This window comes from Emys orbicularis, chromosome 1 (genome assembly GCF_028017835.1).
Source record: "Emys orbicularis isolate rEmyOrb1 chromosome 1, rEmyOrb1.hap1, whole genome shotgun sequence".
In the NCBI taxonomy this organism is placed as follows: Eukaryota; Metazoa; Chordata; order Testudines; family Emydidae; genus Emys; species Emys orbicularis.
In genome coordinates this window covers 245,281,186-245,306,808 of record NC_088683.1, presented here as the reverse complement: position 1 = coordinate 245,306,808, position 25,623 = coordinate 245,281,186, and the positions used below count along the sequence as shown (strand labels likewise).

The 25,623-nt window shown below is 41.6% G+C and overlaps 1 protein-coding gene across 1 annotated transcript in view; it reads right to left on the bottom strand.

Annotated features, from left to right (window-relative positions):
* The window catches only part of OCA2 (OCA2 melanosomal transmembrane protein), a 297,856-nt gene that overhangs the window by 124,642 nt on the left and 147,591 nt on the right, over nucleotides 1-25,623 (bottom strand). The window contains exon 15 of the mRNA XM_065423234.1: nucleotides 1,034-1,181. Within this exon, the coding sequence (XP_065279306.1) occupies nucleotides 1,034-1,181 (148 nt within the window). The remainder of the gene's footprint in view (nucleotides 1-1,033; nucleotides 1,182-25,623) is intronic.

The following is a 25,623-nucleotide window of genomic DNA, read 5'->3' as shown; positions in this document are numbered from 1 at the left end:
GTACAATGTCAGTGTAAACATCATAGGATATAAACAAAAACACTTCAGGTTACTGAAAGAATTTTTAAAATCCAATTTACATTTCCCTTTTCATGCCCTTTATTTAATTAACTACATTTCACTCAGCTTGGACAATGAAAATTAATAAAGTCAGTTTCACTTTTGTTTAGAGAGTCAATTTCACCATCAGGTTGTTTGTGCTGTACTACTTAGGTTTCAAATTCTAAAGAGCATCTTTTAAATGACATGCAGTGATTTTCATTGGAATTTAAAAAAAAAAATTGGATTAACATTTTGTTGGACTCAGGTTTTATTAAAGCTTTTCCCATCCTCAGCACAACATTTAAATTGTGGGTCATATTTAAATTGATAGCGCTTTCTTAAAATGTTATTAATAAATAATTTTATACATGAGTGGGATGTCTTCCAAAGTCTCATCCTCTTTGAAGAGCACTTTAATATTTTATTTTTAAAAATTATTTAGCAGCATGCCACACTGTATGTTCTGAAGGACACTGTTGAATGGAAAAGGATCACAAACTTACTTTTTATGCCTTCAAATGAAAACTACCTGATGTTTCTAGATCCTGAAGTTCAGGGGCATATTACCAACCTCAAAAAGCCAATTGTCTCCTTACATTTATCAAACATCTTTTAGCTACTTACTCGGTCTTTAATCATCATTGGGAAGGGTGCTGGGTAGAAGGGGCAGCACCTCTTCTCCAATTCCCACGTGATGCTCAAAAGCACACCATGGAATCCAGATCTGGGCCCAATGGAGAACACACTGATCTTCACTCTCCTAGCTGTGCGTAGGATTACTAATGTAAAATCCTGGCCTCAGTATCATTGACTTCAGTGGGGCTAGATTTCATTCCTAATCTTATGAACAGATAGTAAAGCATTGATACAGCAAACCCTGCAGCCCCATGCTAAAAACAGCACCCATTCCGCCAGACAGTGGATTTCACAAGTCGCCAAAAAATCTGTGCCTCTACAAAATTAAAGTGATGTGAATTTGTGCAGGCTATACCTATGGAACGTTTTGAGTTTTTTCCTCAGCAAGATCTCCAGAGTCAGAACTTTCTGCATTAAGAGGCATTTCACAGCAGTTTCTTCTCTGCTGGCAGGGTTGATGCGTTGTGCTGTCAGTCTCCAAACATGGATCTCGTGTTTCAGTTCTAAGAAGAAATAGGATTGTTTAGCTTAAAGTGATATAGAATGCATATTAAATCAGATCCCCCCCCCAAAAAAAACAAAAAACGCAAATACACACTGAATGTCTTGCACTCCAAAGTTAAAAACCACTCAAATGGAAGCAGCATAGAGCTAGTGACCTTCAAAACTATTACTGAAAGTTTGCTTTGGTGTGTAGGAAAAAATAATGATAAATAAAGAGGAAAAACATTTTTAAAACTTTAAATGAAACAAACCCCAGATTCAGTTTCCGAAGAACAAATTGTTCCCTCCAATGCTAGTGAGTGGTTCCCATTGACTGACGAAAGAACAGAGCACACATATCCAAGGACAAACTCTGGGTCTAAAATCAAACAATTTGTTTTTAACCTATACAAAATAAACTGTACCCTATTGTACTGCTAACAGAGTGCTAGCCATTTTGTAGAAATATATGAAGGTAAATGCCCCTGTACAAGGAGAATGGACAAATATAAATCAAGGAAGGTGAATGGAATGGAATGAAAAGCATGAAATTGTCCAGGAAGAATTAGCATGAACAATGCTAGCTCCATGATTTGTTGGGATTCTTTTCACTTATTTTATTTTCATATTAAAACATTGTTAATTATATAAAATAAATGTTTTAATTATCCAGTGTGGTGGAATTTTAGCGTTTGAGAACATGGTGTAATGACATTAAACCATTTCCCAGGGATGCAAGTTCTGGAGACTTCTGAGATGCTTGTTCCATAGGCACTGAGACTGTTGCGAATCCTAGAGTTAACAAAAAGAACAGGAGTACTTGTGGCACCTTAGAGACTAACAAATTTATTTGAGCATAAGCTTTCGTGGGCTGCAGCCCACTTCATCGGATGCATAGAATGGAGCATATAGTAAGGAGATATATATACACATACAGAGAACATGAAAAGGTGGGAGTTGTCCTACCAACTCTAAGAGGCTAATTAATTAAGAGAAAAAAACTTTTGTAGTGATAATCAAGATAGCCCATTACAGACAGTTTGACAAGAGGTGTGAGAATACTTAACATGGGGAAATAGATTCAATGTTTGTAATGGCTCAGCCATTCCCAGTCTCTATTCAAGCCTAAGTTGATGGTGTCTAATTTGCATATTAATTCAAGTTCAGCAGTTTCTCGTTGGAGTCTGTTTTTGAAGCTTTTCTGTTGCAAAACTGCCACCTTTAAGTCTGTTACTGAGTGGCCAGAGAGGTTGAAGTGTTCTCCTACTGGTTTTTGAATGTTATGATTCCTGAGGTCAGATTTGTGTCCATTTATTCTTTTGCGTAGAGACTGTCCAGTTTGGCCAATGTACATGGCAGAGTGGCATTGCTGGCACATGATGGCATATATCACATTGGTAGATGTGCAGGTGAACGAGCCCCTGATGGCGTGGCTGATGTGATTAGGTCCTATGATGATGTCACTTGAATAGATATGTGGACAGAGTTGGCATCAGGCTTTGTTGCAAGGATAGGTTCCTGGGTTAGTGTTTTTGTTCTGTGTTGTGTGGTTGCTAGTGAGTATTTGCTTCAGGTTGGGAGGCTGTCTGTAAGTGAGGACAGGTATGTCTCCCAAGATCTGTGAGAGTGAGGGTTAACAGTACGCCACCTAACACATTTCTAAACACAATATCCCAGGGCAGCCCAGAGGATTCAGGGGGCCTGGGGCAAAACGGGGGAGCTGAGGCGCTTGTACTCACCCGGCGGCGGTCTGGGTCTTCGGCGGCATTTCGGCTGCGGGGGGCCGTTCAGTCGCTCTGCGTCTTCGGCAGCACTGAAGGACCCGCCGCCGAAGACCTGGAGCAACTGAAGGGCCCCCCGCTGCCGAAATGCTGCTGAAGACCCAGACCGCCGCCGGGCCAGGGCTCGCGGGGCCCAGGGCCTGGGGCAAATTGCCCCACTTGCCCCCGCCTCCGGGCGGCCCTGCAACATCCTTGTCCGCACTCAGGCCAAAATAATATTTAATCTGGTGTTAGTCAAAATGTGGCCTTGTCATGTTTTCTAACAATGTGTTTTTTCCCCCCCTTGGAGCCTGACATCAAGGGGGAAAACTGTATGCTCCTGCTCAGATAAAGTGATAGAATGTGTGCATTAGGAAAGAGGCTTGGATTTCCTAGAAGAATCCTAAGAAAGTACGAGCAGAATCCTTAGTTACACAGATAATATCTAATACCACCTAGAAGGAACTTTTTTCCCCCAAGATGAAAACCATTTAAGCAAATTGCCAAGGGTTAATTGCTGCCCAATTCCAGATCACTCATATAGCCAGAGAACTTTAGTGTGGGAAGAGAGGCATATGAAGCACTTCGTGCTGCTTATTCATAATTTAGCAATAAATAATTATAAATAAGCATTTATTTCATTTACTAAGAGTTATCCTTCAGAATGTCCTGAAAACAAATATTTCCGTAAATACTGAAAGAGGTAACATTAGTTCTATTTGTTGTTGTTGTGATTACTTTGCTCATATTATTTAGTAACAGTAACATATCTATTGAAGCCCCCTACCTTTGTGACCAATTATTCGCAGTTATGAGATTATAAATCATGCAGAGAGAGGCTTAACGAGGATTCACCCTTGATGAAACATTATAATTTTACATAACTGATGCAAACAAAGAGCCACATACAGCAACTGACTTACATTTTGAATGGCTTCATAAATGTGTTTTGCAGGTGCATAAATGATGGTCTTTGCCCAGAGTTTACAATCTAAGGGCTTGCCTATATGAACAGTTAGTAAATGGCAACCTGAGTTGTAAATCTACCCCATACTAGCCTGCTGTGCACCATCTGTATGAACCCTGCTACCGTGCACTAAAAGCTCCTATTTCAATGCAAAAATCTAAAAAAAAGTGGAGTCTGATTTCCTTGTAGGCTTCTTCATTTTCTTTCATCACTCTGATTTTGTCTTTAAAAATGTTGCTTTGTGATCCCTGTATGGTAAAGGGAAAACTTTAAGTGATCCTATATGCTGTCTCAATCTAAATGAGATAATCTTTTACACTGAATTTAAGTACATGAGGTATGAGAGATGCCAAGAAGGTTCTATCACGTTGGGATTTCTCTTGAGACCTCAATCTATTGGTTCCCCAAAACTCATCACTCAGGTTTCTTGATTGGCATACACTAAGACTAGACAGCACTGATCAGACTCATGGGTAGGGGCTAGGTACAGGGCATATCACAAATCCAAAGAGTCCAAGTGTTAATTACTTTATGTACAAGTTTGACCCTATACTGATGCATGCATCTTCCATCCTACATTACATCATGCACTGTGTGAGTGGTCAGGTTATTTTCAGGAGCAATCCCTGTACATAGCATGCTTTGTTCTCATGCTACACATACACAGCATATTTTGTTAATTTCCTCCGAGTCTGCTTATCCTCCTTCCACATATTCTTAGCCATTGCTACTGACATTATTATTTCTTGCACCTGTTTTTATACAGCTTATCTCTTTCCATGTCCTTCGCTATTGGGGCCCACTAACAGTTATTTTTACAACTTATCTTTTCCCTTTTCCTTGATCACTGGATCCCACTCACACCAAGATAGACCTATGTCTCACCCTTCTTATTCATGTATCCTCAAACCCAATTATCATGGCTTTGTGCCTGGTCTTCCAGCATCTCTGTTCAGTGAGAGAGTATTTTATTGTCCTTTGCAGGGGCAGACACTTGTGGAGCATGATAATACAGTTTACCGTTTTGCTTTTTGATAGTTTCATGGTACGTCTATACTTACCCGCTTGTTCGGCGGCAAGCAATCGATCTTCTGGGATCGATTTATCGCGTCTTGTCTAGACGCGATAAATTGACCCCAGAAGTGCTTGCTGTCAATGCCAGTAATCCTGCTCCGCGAGAGGAGTAGGCGGAGTCGACGGGGGAGCCTGCCTGCCGCGTGTGGACCCGCAGTAAGTACCTTTAAGTTCGAACTAAGATACTTTGACTTCAGCTATGTTATTCACGTAGCTGAAGTTGTGTATCTTAGTTCTAACTGGGGGCTTAGTGTGGACCAGCCCTCAGTTGCAACACCCTGTTCAATCACATCTATTCAGTCCCCCAAGGGCCAGTCCTCCTACTATGGTTATTTGTTACTGGAAGATGGTTAAATCTTTTATCAAATTTCCTTCAGCCAAAGTAAAAAGTTGTTCCCTAGTAGCTTTTTCATTGAGTGAAACTCTGTCTTTGCTTTTTATAAAAGACACCTATCACCATCGTATTGAGGTACCAAACAGAACTGAAGAGCAGAAAGCTTAAGTCAAAAACATGTTTTCCTTTCTCGTCTTTCCTCGGCAAGATAATGTGACTTGTACTATATGTTACTATTCGGTGTGTGAAGTGCTGTGTGCAAAATGCCCATTTTAATGTGCAACAAAGTTTCAAACTAAGACATAAAAGTCACTTATGCAGGAAAATGAAAATGTAGAATTTATTCCTTTAATGTAATTAACTCTGTAGATAACCTCAGTTCCCTAAGTCTTTATTTTCAACAATAAACATATGTGTGGAATTTAGTTAATTTGGGATTTAAACTAGTGTGATCATTTAGAATGAGGGACAGTTGAGTAGTCTGGGTTTATCTTTTTCTTCTCACCATCTACAGAATCCACTAGCTCAGGGGTCGGCAACCTCTGGCACGCGGCTTGCCACGGTAAGCACCCTGGTGGGCCATACCAGTTTGTTTACCTGCCGCCTCCGCAGGTGCGGCCGATCGCGGCTCCCACTGGCCACGGTTTGCTGCTCTGGGCCAATGGGGGCGGCAGGAAGCTGCAGCCAGCACATCCCTCGGCCCGCGCCGCTTCCCGCAGCCCCCATTGGCCCGGAGCGGCGAATTGCAGCCAGTGGGAGCCGCGATCGGCTGAACCTGCGAAGGCGGCAGGTAAACAAACTGGTCCAGCCCGCCAGGGTGCTTACCCTGGCGAGCCGTGTGCCAGAGGTTGCCGACCCCTGCACTAGCTCATTATTACTTGCCTCAAGTAGGAAAGGTTGAATATTTTCCATCAAATACAGTTTTTGATTCATTTAACCTTCCCCCCCCCAAAAAAAACTGCTTTTAAGTTGAAAAAACAAATACCCCAAAACTAAAAAAATTCAGTTCAGAAATGCCAATGTCATGCCTTGCAGGAGTTACTACATTATGCATTGTGGGCATGATGCATTGCAGTAGTTCAGTATGAGAGGAGACTGTGGTGCATCAGATGAGTTGTAGCGCAGTCAGAGAGCCCAACCCATAGAGGAGAATGAGAGGCATGCAATTCCCATGAGGCACTGCAGTAGTATTTCTGAATTTTTAGTGGGGTTGAGGAAGGAGATTGGCCAAACGTTTTTAGAAAATTTCCACTGAAAAATATATTTTCCATCCAGTTCTAGTCTCAAGTAAATGTTTCATCAAACACATGGGGTCCATAGGGCCAATCTGTGTTAGCGCCTTCATTCACTTTCAGTCCTCCCTTCATTCAACACATTGAACACTGAAAAACAAGACAAATTTACAAGTGAAATCCTGGTCCCACTGAGGTTTGTCATTGACTTCAGGGCGGCCAGGATTTCACCCCACATTTTAAAAAAGTTGTATTTAGTTTATAAAAAAAAAAATCAAGTGTGTGTTCTCTTCCTGCAATCCTGTTACTCACATTCAGAATGATTCCCTCTTTCAGAATATCATTCACTCCTCCACTAACACTAGCAATATCAAAGAACACAGTCTTGCAAACTCAATGTAATTAATTCTCAAAATCCTTAGTGACGAGCTCTGTTAATTGAATACACTCAGGAAAGCATGACCATCCATGATGGGATGATAATTGTCATTTTATGATAATTTTTAACCTGAAAGTGCACTACACTTCTAGAAGCTTAGGTGGATGAGGTAATATCTTTCATTGGACCAACTTCTCTTGGTGAAAGACAGTCAAGACAGTTAGCAGTGATGGGCTGTGGCTAATAAAGTGCAAATCATATTCCTAGGAGTACAATTTTCTCCTCATAGTATTGCAGTCTAACTTTTTTCACTAAAATATATTTTTCCTAGCTAAGATTTTAGAGCAAAAGATAATTTTATCAATATATTCATTGAACAAGAAAAAAAAACAGCACCATTGATTTTATAGCTTCACATAACAATAATACAACTTTTATAGGGTTTAGTTCTTAGATGTGCTTTACAATTATTAACTAATTTGTCCTTGTGAAGTAGATAAATAAGCATTATCCCCATTTTACAGATGAGGAAACAGAGGCAAAGAGATGTGCTTTACAATTATTAACTAATTTGTCCTTGTGAAGTAGATAAATAAGCATTATCCCCATTTTACAGATGAGGAAACAGAGGCAAAGAAGTGCTGCTCAAGGTCTCAGAGGGAATCAGTGTCAGTTGAGATTAAAATCAGAATATCTTGGTGGGAGCCAGAAACTACTAAGTACCAGACCAAACTTCCCAACAATACCAAATAAGTTTAAGGTACTGATCTTGCAATCATTTATGATTATGCTCATCTTTATTCACATGGCTAGCCCCTATTGAACTCCTGCAACCCTGAGCATCCTGATATTTACATCCTACACATTATTGTAATATCTTTGTACAAAACATGCCTTGTGAGGTATCATTTGAAACTAATCATTTACTGATCATTAACATTCTTGCAAGAAGTATGTCCATGGTGGGTATTAAGAGTTAGGGATATATGCTAGAATTCTGACTAAAGTGTGTTTAAACCAGGCATATCAAGAGAAGTTTATAAACAAGTCTTCCTTAGACAAAGGAATGCATATTTGATTCTTTGACCAGCCCAATCTTCAGGCAAAGACAATGAAGGTCCATTTTTACAGATTAGATAAACAAAGCTATTAAGCTAACAGGTGGGGGAAGAAAGAGCATGGAGCTTTCTCCACCATCAGACTCCATGTTGCCTTCTTCACAGCTTGAATAAACTTTACCTTGAGGGGTAATCCACAGAACAGGCTATAAAGATGGGGGCTGAACCTCAAGTGATAAGCAATTGAATCAACTGGTTGTATACAATATTACTGTATTATAAAAGGGTAGCATGAACTTTTTTCTGAAAGCTAATGACACCGGTGATTAATATTGTGAAATGTGTATATTAACACTATATGAGGAAATATGGATACTTAATATGTTTTAAAGTCTGTGGCCAAACAGGGAGAAAGAGGTTCCCATCCAGACAGGAGAGAAGGCAACTATTTACCTGTCTCCTATGTAAATTCAGCATGGTGGAATCAAAACAATGGAAGATTCATTTACATACAGGGGGAAGCCCACAGGAAGGGAAGAACAGCATGAGGTAATCCTGCCTCTTGAAACAAAGTCGTTGAATTTTGGAAGATCTAAGCAAGGAGAGAAGTCATCTTTGGCACCCATCACTAGACAGACACAAGGGAACAGAGCTCTTGCAAGCTGAGAAAGAAAGACGAGTCCTTCAATCAAGACGGAGCTGAAGTCCCTGAGAACAACTTCTTAGCATATGCACAACGTGCCTTAAGTGGCACGTGACCAGGATTCACCACCGAATTTGGTCCACCGGTTGGATCATTAGCTTCCCCAGCCCAGGACGAGTACTGATGGGGAGTGTGATGTGAATGCTGATCCATGCTTCCATCTGGGAACTGAACATAGGTGAGAAACCTGCTTAGGCAAAGATCTTTCACCTAGGAAGACAAGCGAAAACATCACCTTGTGCTTCTGTGAAGGTTCATTCATGGCTAGGAAGAAGATTGGTGAGAGAAACCAACATGAACAAAGCCTGTATCTTGCTAGATTATGTTTTCAACTTTTAGACGTGGTTTCACTTTTCTTTGCTTGTAAACCTCTCTCTCTCTCTCATACATGAATTCACTTAAAAGCCTATCTTCTTTTGTTAATAGACTTGTTTTACTATTAATATAAACCTATTCAGTGCTATGTTTAAATGGAAGGGTGTATCTACCCCAGTTAAGTTAACAAGCTATGATGTGCTTTTGTCTCTTTAGAGAAACATCAAAACCTTACTATTTCTCTGAACTATCCAGGAGAGGAGTGGACATTACAGAGCACATAGGTTTGGGGAAATTCGGGACTGGGAGTTTGTTGGGGGTCACTCTGCAAATAGTAACCCAGGCTGGTGGAAGAGAATGGAGCAGTAGACAGGCTGCTGGGGTCAGCTTCTGAACAAGGGCAGTCTACCACACACACTCAGGTGTGACCTGCATGTTTGCAGATTGTAGCTCCCAAGCTGGGATGCTCACAATCAGCAGCAAAGCATCTGAGGAATCCAGGGTTTCAGGGCAGGTGAGAACCCCTCGTTGGTCTGGATTGCACCCCAAGCCCCCTCACATCTCCATGAGACTATTCATGCAGGTAAAGATAAGCATAGGTGGAAGTGCTTTGAGGATCAGTTTTTCTCAAACACTGTGATAACAAAAAATCACATGCTTTGCTTTATTTAATTAATTGTAAAAAAAATCACAAAACAAAGACACACAAGAAGCCTGCACAATATTGTTGAAAGAAATACATAAGAGTTCGGGCTAAAAATACCAATCAGCTGCTGAATAGAAACTGTATGGAATTAGAAATGTCAGTTTTATTTATTATGTATTGTTTATATAATAATTTGTACCAAGGTCATTGGCAGCCTTCAATATATAAATGTGAATCCAAGAGTTTATACCCAAGTGATAACATTTTCTTCTAAACAGTTCTACTATTTGAGCCTCAACATTTATCAAAGTAAAAAAATCTTGTCATCTAAAAGTGAGATTTACTCAAAACAGACAACCTCCCAGAGCTGAATAGACAGAGAATCACTTTTATAGAGATTTGCAGCCTGCATAGCAGAGTCTGGGGCTTGACGGACCAAAGCAGAGTGTAGCATCCAGCAGTACAGATGGTCAGGATTTTTTCCCCCCCTACCGTGAACAATATCATTAGAATTTGGGGGGTTTCCCCAGCAAGATCCACAATTGCTAGCTGGGTGAGGAGTTTCAGTAAAACACTGCCAGCCTGCTATGGCATTTTACATGAAAGAATAAAGTTTAAGACGACATAACAGACAACAAAGTTTGCTAAATTTATGGCAGCAAAAATGGAGGAAATTAAACACAGTTCTGTATTTTAAATAACATTCAAACGAAGCTGAGAGATATACAGTGAACTAACGTGGACTAATTATCCTCAAACCACAAGGCAAGATGTTAATGCCTCTGAAACAGGAATTCAGTATACTGATGACAATGACGACTTCAGTGACCCATTAAAAAATCTCAGTCAAGATTGGTTATTAATTAGCATACAGTTATCCTAACTATACATTTTGTTAGAGAAAGAGAAGTCTTGTGGTTAAGACACTGAAGTCAAGTCGGAAGATGTTGGTTCAGTTTCCAGTTCTGCCACAAACTCTCTCTATGACCTTGGGCAAGTGATTTTGATGGCTAACTCCCACTGAAGTCAATAGGAGAAGGATACCTAAATCCCTCTGAAAAGCTGGGCCATAATTTTCTATGCCTCATTTTCCCATTGTTTACAGATGGGACTAATAATTGCTTCTTTATCCCTTGCTTATTTAGATTTTATGCTATTTGGAAAAGTGACATAGGATATGTATGTACAGCACCTAGCATAGTAGGGCTCCCACTTCTGTTAGAGATTCTAGACACTACCCTAAGAGAAGCTTAATAATTACTCATACATTTTGGCTACTTCTTTTGCTAATTATCACTTTCCTAACAGTATTTCTATTACTTTATCAACTTCAGAATCAGAGAAAGATCCAAAACAAATTGCCACCATTCATTCAACTAAACTCCCAATGATCTATTTTGGTTTTCAGAAAAAATTCTCTCTGCTTTGAATTCTATCAAAATTATTCCAGTATACTCACAATCAAGAGATTTTTAACTCAGACTATCAGATTTATAAATCGCAGTATCTTCAAAATCAAGCTAAATATTTTTTTATTACAGTACAAATGGGTATTTTGACAACTGTCTGGAGAAAAAGAAATTGCTGTGCAATTCATTATCCTCTTTTCAGCAGTGGATATATAATTTCCTGCAGTAAAATTTTTTAATCTAATAAATAACTACTAAGGTCTGTGATGGGGTGTCCACTACACAGAACTGGAAGGGGTGAAGGTAGCCAGGTAGGCCTATTAACTCCATAGACTGCACCTGGAGGGAGAGCCAGGGAGCAGGGAATGGATTGCAAGAAGGTTCAGCTGGGCAGGAACAGGTGGGGCCTATAAAGCCAGGAAGATGGCAACAGACAGGGGCTGCCACTGGGAAGGGGCAGTCACTCCCTGGAAAGAGGAAGGAGGGTTTGGAGCTGGTACACACAGAGCATGGAGTGAAACAAGGAGTTCTAGGAAGCATTCCAAGGAAGGAGCAGTGATGGCTGGGAGAGGATAGCCAAGAACTTGTGTAGGGTTCCTGGACTGGAATCCAGAGAAGTTGGTGGGCCCGGGTTCCCCTACCAGCCACCAAGGGCATGGCATAGACTGGTGGGGCAGTGAACAGGAAGGCTGCCTGCCCAACAGAGAATTGAAGGACTGTATCCTGGAAGAGGAGGAGGAATGCTGAGTGACCTGACTGGAAGGCTGAGTCATGAAGGGGACGCTGGGATTCCAGAGAGTGAGAGAGGGGCTACAGACCACAGTGAGATATGAGGGGACAACATACAACCACAGGAAGGGGCATCACCTTGAGAGCTAATCCCCACAGTGACCAGGAGGAGGCACCAGACAAGTGGTAAATGGTGTGTCCCGTAAAAAGGTCATATTAATACAATCAAAGAATGCAACCAACTATCTAAACCTGACAGATCCAAAGTTTTATTAAGAAATGAAGAATCATGAAAAAAAAATGCAGCTTCAAAATGACTTCAGCTATAACCCAACAGATAAGTATTTCATCCAATGCTTTTAATCTAGCAACATAAAGGCCTAATAATGAAGGCACTGAAGATACAGAGTATGTTATAGCAATCAATTTAAGATATAATGGTAAATCATTACATTCAGCTATATTTTGTTAAATAAACTAGGGAAAGAAATCAAAATCAGAAGAGACATTTGTTAAATAGAAGAATTGCCAGAGTGAAAACTCTCATGATAGCAATGGTATATAGTGTAGTTTTAAAATCTAGATAACTATTCAATCTGAACTGCTGTCTAAAAACCTGAGAGACTAGATGAGTGAAGTAATATCTTTTATTGGACCAACTTCACAATGAGAAGTTCTCAGAATGACTGCAAACCTCAGAGCAATCAGAATAAAATGCAAACTCTGATTCTCTGACCTAGCCTTCTGTAATGTTCTGCTAGGGTTCCCAGAATTGTGAGTTACTGTGTCACCCCTCTCAGTCAGCAAGTGAGAGTTTTGCTCCTGTTAAACTGTGTGACAACTCCCTGACACACCAGCTTGTCTGCCTTGCCAGCAAACTCTTCAGGACTCTGCCAGTTCAAACCTTGCCTTGCAGGTAACAAACAGTGAACACCCACTCCCAAGATGTCTCCCTGCAGTGTCCAATCCTCTCACTGAACATTTACAGAAGTTAAGTTTGTTGCTCCTTTAAAAAGACAATTCACTGCAACCCATTAATTTAACTGGGGTTTGACAAACGCTTATTTCAATCACAGCACTGAATTGGTCTATAATAAAAGTAAAACAAGTTTAACAAAAAGGCATAGGATTAAGTGATACCAAGTATAAGGAATAAAGATAGAAAAGGTTACAAGCAAACGAAAGTAAAAACACACTTCTAAAACTTAATTTCAGTAAGTTACAATCTTTGCAGAAGCAGGTTTCTCATCTAAACTCAGTCCCCAGAGACTTCAACCCCCTTTGTCGAAGGATCCAACATTCTGTGATTTCAAGAGCTCTGGCCCCTTAATCCAAGTGATGGATACCAAAATGGTTCTCTGTTTCTGTTTGTATCTCCCAAAGTTCAGTGACCCTGTTACAAGAGGCAGGTGGGCTTCCTGCTGTTCCTCCCTTCTTGTTGACTTCCCATTGCCCTGCTGATTCATATGTAAATGAGGCTTACATTGTTTTAATTTTATAATCCTTAATTTACATTGTAGACCCGTAGGTAGAGCTACCATCCCTACTCTCTGGGAGAAAAGCTCTTTCTCCCTGTGTTTGGTCACAGACTTTAAAGCATAACAACAGTCAGTATCTATAATTCTTCATGTATCAATACATACATTTCACAATGGTATTAATCAACAATATGTCACAGGCTTTCATAAAATACCTTACTCAATACACTTTTATAATGCAGTAATATTGTATAAGCAGTTGATTCAATTGCTTATCATTTGAGGTTCAGATCCCCATTTTTATAGACAGTAACCCCTTGACATGCCTCTTAGCTTTGTTTACCTAATATGTAAAAATACATTCGTTGTTTCTGCCTTACGACCAGGCTGGGGAGACAAGCAAATACACATTGCTTAGTCTAAGGCAGACTGGGCTTACGCATTGCTTGTCAAACACATTTTAAGAACATAATTCTAACATAAATCCATAACTTTGTACACACCCCATACCCACATCATGCAAAAATATTAATGATCAATGAGCTATTTAGTTCCCAAAGGTGGCATGTAATGTATCATGAAAACAGTGTGTTAGATGTAGTAAGTATGTCAGATTTGACAAGAGTTGTTGACACAAAGTAATGAACCACCAATAGGCTTCTGTGTCACATCTTCCCACAATATCACCACAGAAAGTTTAATCAAGTCCAGGCCCTGCTGACTGACATAAGTATCTCTTCATTCATTTTGGTATGCACTCAGTGATCAGGGTTATGAATGTCATGAGAACAAGAGATAGGTATATAAAAGCAATCACCTCTTGATGTTTTCATCCCTCAACTAGGATTTTGTTTTTGTAGGTTCCCCCTTTGGGAAAGGAATATGATAAAAGTGTAGACCAGGGGTCGGCAACGTTTGGCACGCGGTTCGCCAGGGGAAGCACCCTGGCGGGCCGGGCCAGTTTTATTTACCTCCTGACGCGGCAGGTTCGGCCGATCGCAGCCCCCACTGGCCGCGGTTCGCCGTCCCGGGCCAATGGGGGCGGCGAGAAGCCGCGGCCAGCACATCGCTCGCCCGCGCCGCTTCCCGCCGCCCCCATTGGCCCGGGACGGCGAACCGCAGCCAGTGGGGGCCACGATCGGCCGAACCTGCCACGTCAGCAGGTAAATAAAACTGGCCCAGCCCGTTTTATTTACCGACGTTGCCGACCCCTGGTGTAGACTATTGCTCTATAGCTACATAAAGATATTGTGGTATACTTCTGCATCTGCATAAAGTAGTTTAGATGATTCCTGATCACAGTGCACCACTAGTTCTCCCAACTAGAAACCTTTCAATTTAAATAGAATTATCATAAATAAGAGGAAAATTACATATTTCCCTTATTACACAATATTAGTATACAATTTTGTTATCAGAAAGCTGGAGAATACTTGATCTTCACTTTTCTCTCCCCAAGGGATTCTCACAACTTTAAAGTAGCAGTAAGAAAGCACTCAAGAATTTCAAACATAGAACAATCTCAAGTCTAAAGGAACCAAAATATTATCTGTTTCCTAAAAAAGTTAAAAGGACCACAACTGGTTAAAAGACACATTGCAGTATGTGCCAGAAATATATGAACTTCTCATATCTCAGGACATTCTCAGCGCTACTGCAAGTATTGACAACAACCTTTAGTATAATAAACTAAGTAATTCAGTTGGAAAATTAAAATGGTTTAGCAATGCTAATACATGTTTGGAGCAGAATGTTTTAATATCCCTAGTAATATTCCTTTCATTAAACATTATTCTTTGCATAATCTTTCATGCTAAATGATTACACAGGGCATTTTGGATTTCTTAGCACACTACTTGTCTTTTGGATCCCTCACCCACACCACTATCCAGCTAAGGACATTCAACAACAGGGGTGGGCAAACTTTTTGGCCAGAGGGCCACATCTGGGTATGGAAATTGTATGGTGGGCCATGAATGCTCACAAAATTGGGGGTATGGGTGTGGGAGGGGGTGAGGGCTCCGTCTGGGGGTGCGGGCTCTGGGGTAGGGCCAGAAAGGATGAGTTCAGGGTGCGGGAGGGTACTCCGGGCTGGGACTGAGGGGTTCGGAGGGCAGGAAGGGGATCAGGGCTGGGGCACGGGGTTGGGGGCACAGGAAGGTGTCAGGGGTGCAGGCTCCAAGCAGCGCTTACCTCAAGCAGTTCCCAGAAGCAGCGGCATGTCCCCCCTCCGGCTCCTACGCAGAGGCGTGGCCAGGCGGCTCTGTGCACTGCCCTGTCCTCCCGGCCAATGGGAGCTGCGCGGGCAGCGCTTAGGATGTAGGCAGCATACAGGGCCCCATGGCTGCCCCTACGCATAGGAGCTGGAGGGGGGATATGCCGCTGCTTCCGAAAGCCGCATGGAGCAGGACAAGCCCCGGACCCTGCTCCCCGGCGGGAGCTCAAGGGCCAAATTCAGATGTCTTTGGAGGGCCAGATGCGGCCCCTGGGCTGTAGTTTGCCCACCCCTGACATTCAACAACTTAGGGATAAATTTACAAAGGTATTTAAGTGCCTCAACATGCAGAGAGCTGCCTAGCGGGATTTTCAAAAGCACCTAAGCAGGTTAGTTGTCTAACTATTATTGGGCTCCTACTTGACTAAGGCACTTTTGAAAACTTCACTAGGCATCTATCTGCATCTTTCAGTGCCTAAATGCCTTTGTACATCTGGACTTAAGTACTTGTTCCCGTGTGATACAAGGGGAGCCCTTCTGCTCTCTGGAACCTAGTTAAGGAAGAAGTCTCAGAGGCTGCAAGACAGGGGGAGTTCATGGAGCTTGGCTCCATTACAGCCACACTTCAAAGCAGATGGAAATGAGATAGGGCAGTGGTTCTCAACCAGGGGTCCGGGGCCCCCTAGAGGGGCTTGAGCAGGTTTCAGGGGGGCCTCCAAGCAGGGCCACCATTTGACTCGCTTGGGCTCAGGGCAGAAAGCCAAAGTCCCACTGCATGGGGCTGAAGCCCAGGTCCCTGAGCCCCATCACCCGGGACTGAAGCTGAAGCCTGAGCAATGTAGCTTTGTGGGGGCTCCTGTGGCATGGGGCCCCCAAGCAATTGCCCTGCTTGCTACCCCCTAACACTGGCCCTGGTTTTTATATGCAGAAAACCAGTTATTGTGGCACAGGTGGGTGTGGAGTTTTTATAGCATGTTGGCGGCGGGGGGGGGGGGGGCTGAGAAAGAAAAAAAGGTTGAGAACCTTTGAGATAGGGGATCCCAGAGCTGGTGGGGCATCACAGGAACAAATAGGTCCCATGGACAAAACACTCTGCCTTTTAAAAGGAGGGAGGTAACCCCCCTCCATTATGGGAAAAACTCCACAAATTTAACATTGCAGCACTGTCTCCCCTGCCACACCCTGGTAATGAACTAACATGGTCAGATTAACACGAGCAAGGATGAGGAACTGAATCCTCAGACATAATCAGTAACAGCATCCATCCTGCTCAGGGTGTTTGGCCAATGAATCCTTACAGGTGGTACACCCACAGAGCATGCCGCCACCTTGGCCACGGAGAAAGGATACAGAAGCTTGGTCCTTACCTTACCTGCCTATGGCAGCTAATCAAGGACTTCAACCTTAATTTTTATATTTTATTTTCCCATACAACATTCTAGACCATGTGTGTGGTTAATGTATGAAAAATGCAGCATTTGTTAATTTAACATTAAATAAAATTACTGGTTTATCCAGGGATTGAAGGAAATGTTGATAAGTGGCATTTATTCAGAATCAGTAAAACAGATAGTAATGCTTACCTACTTCATGGGAGTGTTGTGAGAATTAGTTACCTTTTGGAAAGCACTTTGAAGATGAAGAGTCCTACATAAGTACTAAATACTATTATTGTTGTCAAAATTATCATAATCTTTAAATATGCCTCTGTCAAAACAAGATCTATTTCTAAAGAACCCCAGTAGACCCAATTATGAATTGATATGCAAACTAGACACAATCAACTCAGGGCTAAATAGGGATTGGGAATGGCTGAGCCATTACAAACATTGAATCTATCTCCCCTTGTAAGTATTCTCACACTTGCTTCTTATCAAACTGTCTGTACTGGGCTATCTTGATTATCACTTCAAAAGTGTTTTTTTTTTTTTTTAAACTCCCACCTGTTCATGCTCTCTGTATGTGTGTATATATATCTCCTCAATATATGTTTCACTCTATATGCATCCGAAGAAGTGGGTTGTAGCCCACGAAAGCTTATGCTCTAATAAATTTGTTAGTCTCTAAGGTGCCACAAGTACTCCTGTTATTTTTGAAGATCAACAGAAGTAGCCAACCACTAAAGCAGATGACATTTGGGAATTGTACAGAAAGTCAGGCATTTTAGAGGAATTCACTGATACCATAAAAAGCTAGACTTTTTTTTTGCCAGGCCTGTAGAACACTGCCACCAGTCCACTCTCAACCACATTAAAAAAAAAAAAAAAACAAAAAAAAAAACCACACACATTTGGCCTGTTCTCCCGAAAAATACGTCTAACTCTTGTCCCCTGTGATAACACCCTACTGTGCTTTAGCATGAGTAAGCATTAATACAATCTCAATTTTTATAAATAAATCAGATAACTAAGTGTCACTGAAAACAGGGAATCTCAGTTTTCTGGGGGCTCTGAGGAAGCATAACCTGTGAGCTTTAGCAAAAAAATCACTATCAAGGTTACAACCCTAGTGATAGGTTTACAGACATTTACACTGGTTTGTATTTTTATGGGTACCTTTGCAAGTGAAAGAGATAGCAACTTGATATTTTTACCATCAGAAATGTAATGTTCAAGGTAAATCTGCTATTGTAGCTATCCAAATATCCTCTTTAGAGAGAGTAAACTAACAGGCAGAAATGCTGGGACAAGTTAAAAACAAAAAAATGTCTTTTGTGAATGTCTGTTATCTAATGATAGATCCCTAAAAATTTCTCTTTGACATCTAACACCACATGTCCAATTTCCTAAAGACTTGACCCAAAATCCATTGAAGTCAATTAAAAGATTTCCATTGCCTTCAATGGACTGTGCATCAGACCCTAAGAGCCTAAAGCATTAATCCCTTACTCAGGAGAATGGAACACAGAATTAAACAGAGATACTGTATTTCTACTATACAGAGGACCCAGGCAACAGACAGCTACCACTGACCATGCCCCCTCCCTGGCCCACAATTCCCTCTAAGCCTTCCTGCAGAGAAAGGATGCAGAAGCTTGTCTCTGTGGCACTCAGGAAGGTGTGAACTTTGAAACCTCTAAACCACCTCAATTTTAATTAGTATGGAATTCCTATACAACATACTAGAAGGAATGGAATGCAAGAGGATAGTTAGATGGTTTAGTAGTAAGAAAAAATAAAATACAAGTTCAAGGGAAAAAAGTATTAAAACAACATTTTAATTGGACCATAGAAAGACTGCATGTATTCTTCTACAATTACAGTACAAAGTTGACAACATTCTGTATTCTACAAATGATGTACAGTACAATGATATTTTTGCTACAACAACACTACTCAGATAATGGGAGGCTCTATACTTAACACACAGGTGTCAAATGTATTGCTCAGTGAGGACTAAATAAGATTTTCAGTTTGTCTTTTCTTCTCTCCTTTTGAGGTAGCTGTATTGTCCCTCCCTCTCTCTTTTCTGTCTCCCCCATTACTTTCTCTTTTTGTTTTCTACATTTTGATACTTTTCAATCTCCAGGTTTTGTGCCTTTTTTCTCCTCTCCCATTTCACCCTTTTTCTGATGTCTGCAGAGACAGCAGTAGCACTTCACATAGGAGAGGGAGACAGACTAGCACACCAGTCTATTTCTATGCCTCTGCACTTCATGCTGAGGCAGATTACATCACTTTCTCTTTATACCAAATTCTTTACACATGACTACAAACACACGATCCTAGACAATTCCCTTGTGCTCTCCTGGCTCCGTGTGCGAAGTGATACGCCACTGCAGCACTGTTTCCTCTGTGGCTAGTGGGCTAGACTACAGTATATTGTTAAATTGACATGTGTGCTGGATAAATACATCAATTGGACAGCACGTGGCCCCACAACTGGCATCTGACGCTCTTGATTTAATAGTTTTTTTCTTGAGTGAGTGATACAGTCAGAACTTGGATCAAACAACACAGAAAAATTGGAGGGCTATATCTCCCCAAATTATGGGTTCTCGTAGAGGAAAGCCTGTCTACAGCAGTCATTAAGGGGAGTGACAGCTCCACAATATTGTATATAACCCACCACCTTGGTGATAAAGAACTTCATAAATCCTGAGATCTGAACACTAGCAGCTAAGTAGCTGTAAGCCTCTGGTAGAAGGCAGTACTTCTCAATGGGGAAAAATATGTGTCATTAATCCTCAAGGGAATAACAATGATTTTAAGACAGGCCTTTGATTTTACAACAGAAAATTCTGTCTATTTGAGAGGAATAACAATATTTTCTCCTACAGGCATATACCATTGTTTCCCCCATTCATAGTCTTTTAGGGAACATCTCTTTCCCACTCTCTGACCACACCACCTAATCCTATTTCTTTCTTAGGTGAGTGTGAAATTCCTTTAATTCTTCTCCACTAAAGAAAGATAGATTAAAGAAGCCAGGTCCCAAGTGACAAATTGAAACAGGGTAAAGATCTCTCTTATTCATCCTGAGCTATTCAAATGCCTTTTTTGTAGACTGTTTCTGAACTCTTGCCCTGAACTTTTTGTACTTGGTCCTTTGTTCTTAGAATACCCAAGTTTCGGGGAAATGCACAGGCACTTCATGTAGGTTTTATATATTTTCATCTTTTTCTTCAGTACCTTATTAGGGTATAGAAGATGTTTCTTCAACATGGGGAATGCAACATTCTTTTCACATGTTTCTACAATACATTTTGCCTCCCGCCTTCCCCCACACCTACTAGGATCATAACAAACTGGGAAATATCTGTGATATTTGTGATGAATTTGCCTCTGTATGTTTGTTTGACAGGTTACTAGCAATGGAATTCTATAAAAAGGGATGGTTAAAGAAACCAAGCAGGAAAGGCAAAACAATGACACAGCAATAGTCCTGGAGAAAACCATGGGGAAGATGTTTATTGGGCAATATCCTCTACCGGGCTCCAGACAAGCTGAGAATGGTTTACTCTTCCCAAGGCTAAGGCTAGGATAAAGAGGATTCTAAACATTCGAGAACACCAGGCCTAGAAAAGGGTGGGGATTGACTGAAGGTATGTCTACACTGCAATTAGACCCCCATGGCTGGTCCATGCCAGCTAATTAAGACTCACAGGGCTTGGGCTAAGGGGCTGTTTAATTGCTGTGTAGATGTTCAGACTCAGGCTGCAGCCAAGCTCTGGGACGCTCCCACTTTGCAGGGTCCTAGAGCCCAGACTGCAGACCAAGCGTTTATACTACAGTTAAACAGCTCCTTAGCAGGAACCCAAGTCAGCTGGCATGGGCCAGCCACACGTTTTTAACTGCAGTGTAGACATACCCTGAGTGACCAGAGTGTCAGTGAAAGCTGACTGGCTGGTAAGGAGACAGAGAGGCAGAAACCAGCAGGGGCAGTTTGGTGGAGGTAACTGGGCTGATTGCAATGCACAAAAGCTTTTAAGGAATGATTAAAGATTAAAAAAAGGGGACATGTGTATATAAACCTTTACTGTTTTTACCCTTTGCTCTATGTGCTTGGTACCTTGGGGGAATCAATAAATAATGCTTTGTTTTGAAGAAGCCATTTTTGAGTCACTTTAACCACCCTGCTGGCCACAGGTCCCTGGAGGGAATGGACTGACAGATACCACACCTAGTTGGGCCTGTCACATTAACACAGCTGGTAAACAGGGGGGTTGCAGCCCAGAGACCCAGTCTAAGCGTGGTTGGACCGCATGGTTCCGCCCACAGTGAGGTGCAGAAAGCCAAGCATATCACCCAAGGGGTGCACTCACAAAGTGCTAACAGGAATCTAAGCTGCAGTTCATTTTGTAACCATGACAGAGATATTAAAGTTCTATTTGTTTGTTTCTATTTATGTTTGTTTCTCTTTTTTTTTTTTTTTATCATTATGTCTGTTTCAAGATTAGCAAACCACAGGAGGTAAGCCGTATTATGGGAAGAGCACAAGCTTGCTTGGGTTTTACAGCCCTCAACTGATGCCAGGATTTAAAGTGACAGGTAATGCACAATGCTGAAAATAAAATGTCAATATTCTCCTCAAATAAACAGAATTACCTCTTCTTAAAATCAAAGTCAATCTGTTTTTAGTACCCCACTCAGAGCTGACTAATCTAAGTAGCCAAAAACAACAGAAGATACTTAAAGTACATAACAGACAATAAAAATCAGGGGAGAACAGCATATCAGTGCCATTTCCTATAACTTCAAAGACTGTTTGATTGCTAATCAGAGAGTAAAATGGCAGATATTTAGTTGATTAAAAGAGCTGCTTCAAACAATACATTTCAAGTTATCACAGAATCATGGCAATTAGAGATGGAAAGGACTCATTAAGACATCTTGAACATATTCTGTTGCTTTTCCAAAGCCAAATTACTGCAGCTACCTTTTAATGAAATCTGTGTTTATCACCTTCTCTTCCCATTTCACAGAAAATTTCAGTAGAAATAGTGCTTTAGCATTTGATTTAATTGAGCAGCTACTGATTAGCTTCTCAGAGATAGAGTAGCTGCTGATTATGGGGAAAGCACACAGTAACACTGATTATAATTTCTGAATATACTAGGCTGAGCGTAACAGGGATTATAAATAAGGAGGCTAATTTGAGGCAAAATATGCCAGTTTCTTAAAGCTTTACAACACTTTATTGGCTAAATATAATATTCATGAATGAATGTACTATTCACGTTAATCAGTAATGTGACTATACACAACTGATTTCTTTAAAATACTCAAACACAATGTAAAAGTTAAAACCATAAAAAGACAATTTTCTATTAAAGAAAGTATTACAAAAATAACTTCACCATTTTAGGGGTGAATATGACCTAAATATGGCTAGGTCACACAAAGTCTAAAATGGATGAACCCCTTCCAGGGTAAAAGGTCCAACAGGGCCTATATCCCTGTGCCTTTGTTCAAGGCTTTAGCCCTGTCTCTGGGCTCAGACCTCATCTCCTTCTGGGCTAGCTTTAAGTCTGTGCCTGCCCTGATATAGAGCAGTGTCCCCAGGGCTTTCTCCCTGGAGATTCTTCACCTTCTTATTGCCCCAACGCTCCAGCAGGTCACTCCTTCACTTCAGTCCCCTTCCACTGGTAAAGTTCAACAAATGGTTGGCCCTCTGCAGGGTCTTCAGCCCTGTTCTTGGGCTTCTATTCCAGCCCTGTGCTTGGGCTTCTACATAAAATGTGTCCCCTTCTCAGGGCTTTGGCTACTTCACCAGTGGGGGGAGCCGGGCCCACCCACTACTCCAGGTCCCAATCTAGGGACCCTGCAAATATCAGCCACATGCTGCTTTCCTTAATAGTGGCTGCTACTGCATTCCCTGGGCTGCTTCCCACTCTGTCCCATCACCTTCACCCAAGTTACCTTACAGTTACAGTCCTTGGGTTTTCTGTCTGTTCCTACTTGAGCAGGGTCTCTCCCCAGCCTCCTCGCATGGAGAATTTCACAACATTGCAGTCCTTCCTCGCTCTTCTGGTCCCAGCCAGCAACTGACCTGCTCAGACTTTGCAGCTCCTTTTAACTGAGCCTGCTGGGCTCTGATTGGCTTCTTCCCTGCAGCCTTTCTAGGCAGGCCTGGCGGACCCACCTTTACTGCTCCTTTTCTAGGGCAGGATGTAGTAGGACCACAAGGCCTCCAGCAGGGGACCTCAACAGGCCCAGTACACTCTGTCACGGGGACTCCTTGCAGAATGGCATTTTAAACAAAATATTACTGTATAACAACTCCAATTATACAATAAAATATCCATGAAAGCTATCACTTTAATTAGAAAAGAAATTCATTAAAGTGAACTAATTTCATTTCAAATAACAAACAGGTAGGTTATGAAAAAATTGCTGGATACCAAAGATTATAATAATATACTCCCAGTAGGCAAAGAAAGGTGGTAATCTTTTATAATTATACAAAATTACAATGGATTTTAAAGTTATGGGGCTTCACTCTCCCCTCCATAAAAAGAGATAATTACTCACCTTGTAATTATTTTTCTCTGAAGAGCTCATCCATGCAGGATTCTTATTCTTGGGCCTTGTGCAAGACAGCTGGGAACTTCCTACACTCTTAGAGTTCTGGATCCTCCCTAACAGCAGTAATAATGGAGGTCTCAGCCCACCTATCCTGTATACTTCAATTGTCTACTCAGAACAAGTTGGGAATTGGGTAAATTATCATTTAAACTTAGTGACTCTGTCACCCCACTGGTGTCTTTGATCAGCCAAGGAAGCTGAAACCTCCACTCCCATGGTGAGTAGGGTAAGCTATGACTATCACCAACCATTTTGTGAAAAGATGCAGCACTGAGGCCTGCCCAAAAGGCAAGACTCAAAATTAGTAGTGTAGTCCCCCTATGGCAAATCTTCCTTTATTTTTGAATATCCTTAAGTAGGCAGCTGCAGAGCACCTAGCCAGATAATTTCTTCTAAAAGATCACTGAAGGCTCCCATGGTAACCAGTAACTATTTGGGGGGTAAATATTGATTCAGTTCCCTGCACCCTAAGGTGTTGCCAGATGCTTCTTTCTTTTTTACTATCAGGATATAACATCCTTTCCTTTCTTGCCTAGAAGCACAAGCTTAATAGCTTTTTTGGACATTAGGAATAGATTTCCTGCAACATCTCTTCCTGATACCCAGAGGTGGGAAAAAATCTTGATAATTTTTGAAAACTTGATTTTTGCAGTCCCACAGAGCAATTCATAGGACTCTCATGTACAGGGGGACAAGGGCACACCTCAGGGTAAAAGGATCTTAAATCTGCTCTGACGGGGATGTCCTGGCAAGCTACAGAAAGTGGTTGGCTGCCTATCTGCCCTAGTTGTATGCAGTGTTTTTGTAGCAATGCTGGTCCCAGGATATTACAGAGACAAGGTGAGTGAAAAAATATATTTTATTGGACCAACTTCTGTTGGTGAGAAAGACAAGCTGTGTAAGCTTGAAAGTGTATCTCTCTCACCAATAAAAGATATTACCTCACCTTATCTCTCCTATATCCCCTAGAACATACTGAAAAGCCATTGGCTTCTGCTGCTGTGAATGAGTATCCTGGGCAAAATGGGTATTGGCCTCCCTTGAAATCAAGTGTCAAGGCACAAGCCACCTTTCTAAGCGGTAGAACCTTTTCCTTCCCTCCCTTGAGGAGAGGGCCTAAGGGACAGGATACAAGCTCAAAACAAGCTCTCTCATTGATAAGGCAAGTCATTAGGTTTTTCTCTCGATCTCCAGGGAGGAGACTACAGCCACCCACCTCTGGTGGGAGTCACTACCAAGACAGCAGATCTCATTACTGTATCAACTACATCAAATGCTGCCCACATCTGATGACAGGACAAATCAACACCCTCATGCACTTACCTTTTAAGTTACTGCAGAAAGGATCTGACCAGGACAGACACCTATTCCTAAAGCTCAACCTGTACTTTGGCTATCACTCAAAAGATTGCCTCCAACCTTTGTATCCCAGCACTGAAGCACAGGGTTCTGGGGGGTGGTGCCATATGTTCAGCCTTCCTTTGCTTTGACCATGGTTGTCCAGACTACTAAGTTCTTGCAGGAGAAGGTGAGCAATCACCATCATTACGGAGGAGCACTTATTACTCAACCTTGTTCAAACAGGGCTAGCTGAGACAGGTATGTAACACCTTCTTCACCAGCTGGTGCCAGGGCACAGCAACTCTACTGGAGAGGGAATTCCAGTCGTCAAATTAAAGCCCCAGAGCAATGACTAAGGCTTTGAAAACACTGAAACAAAAGTCCGTAAGGTCAGCAAACTAAAAGACAAATTAAAAGGACTGGACCTGATTGGCAGATAGGAATGGCCACACCAGAAGAAGATAGTCCTTCCCATTCCTGTCTGTTTTGGGATGAAGAGCCACAACAGAAAGCTGGAGACAAAGCTCCTACAGTAAACTCTTTCTCTAACTGCAGACAAGAAAGAACTATTTGGAAGCTTCCAAAAGCAGCATTTAGACCGCTATATGGTGCAACTACCAGTGGGAGGATGGCAAATGGAAAGCTCATGCCCCAACCCATGACAGCTGCTTTAGGGACCAAAAACCTTTAGACCTTGGGAAGTTCCAAGGAACTTGTAGAACAAAAGGCCACGAGTGAGAATTCTGCACAAATGTTATTTTGAGTAGTTTAGATTATCTTAGAATTCTTCCCATG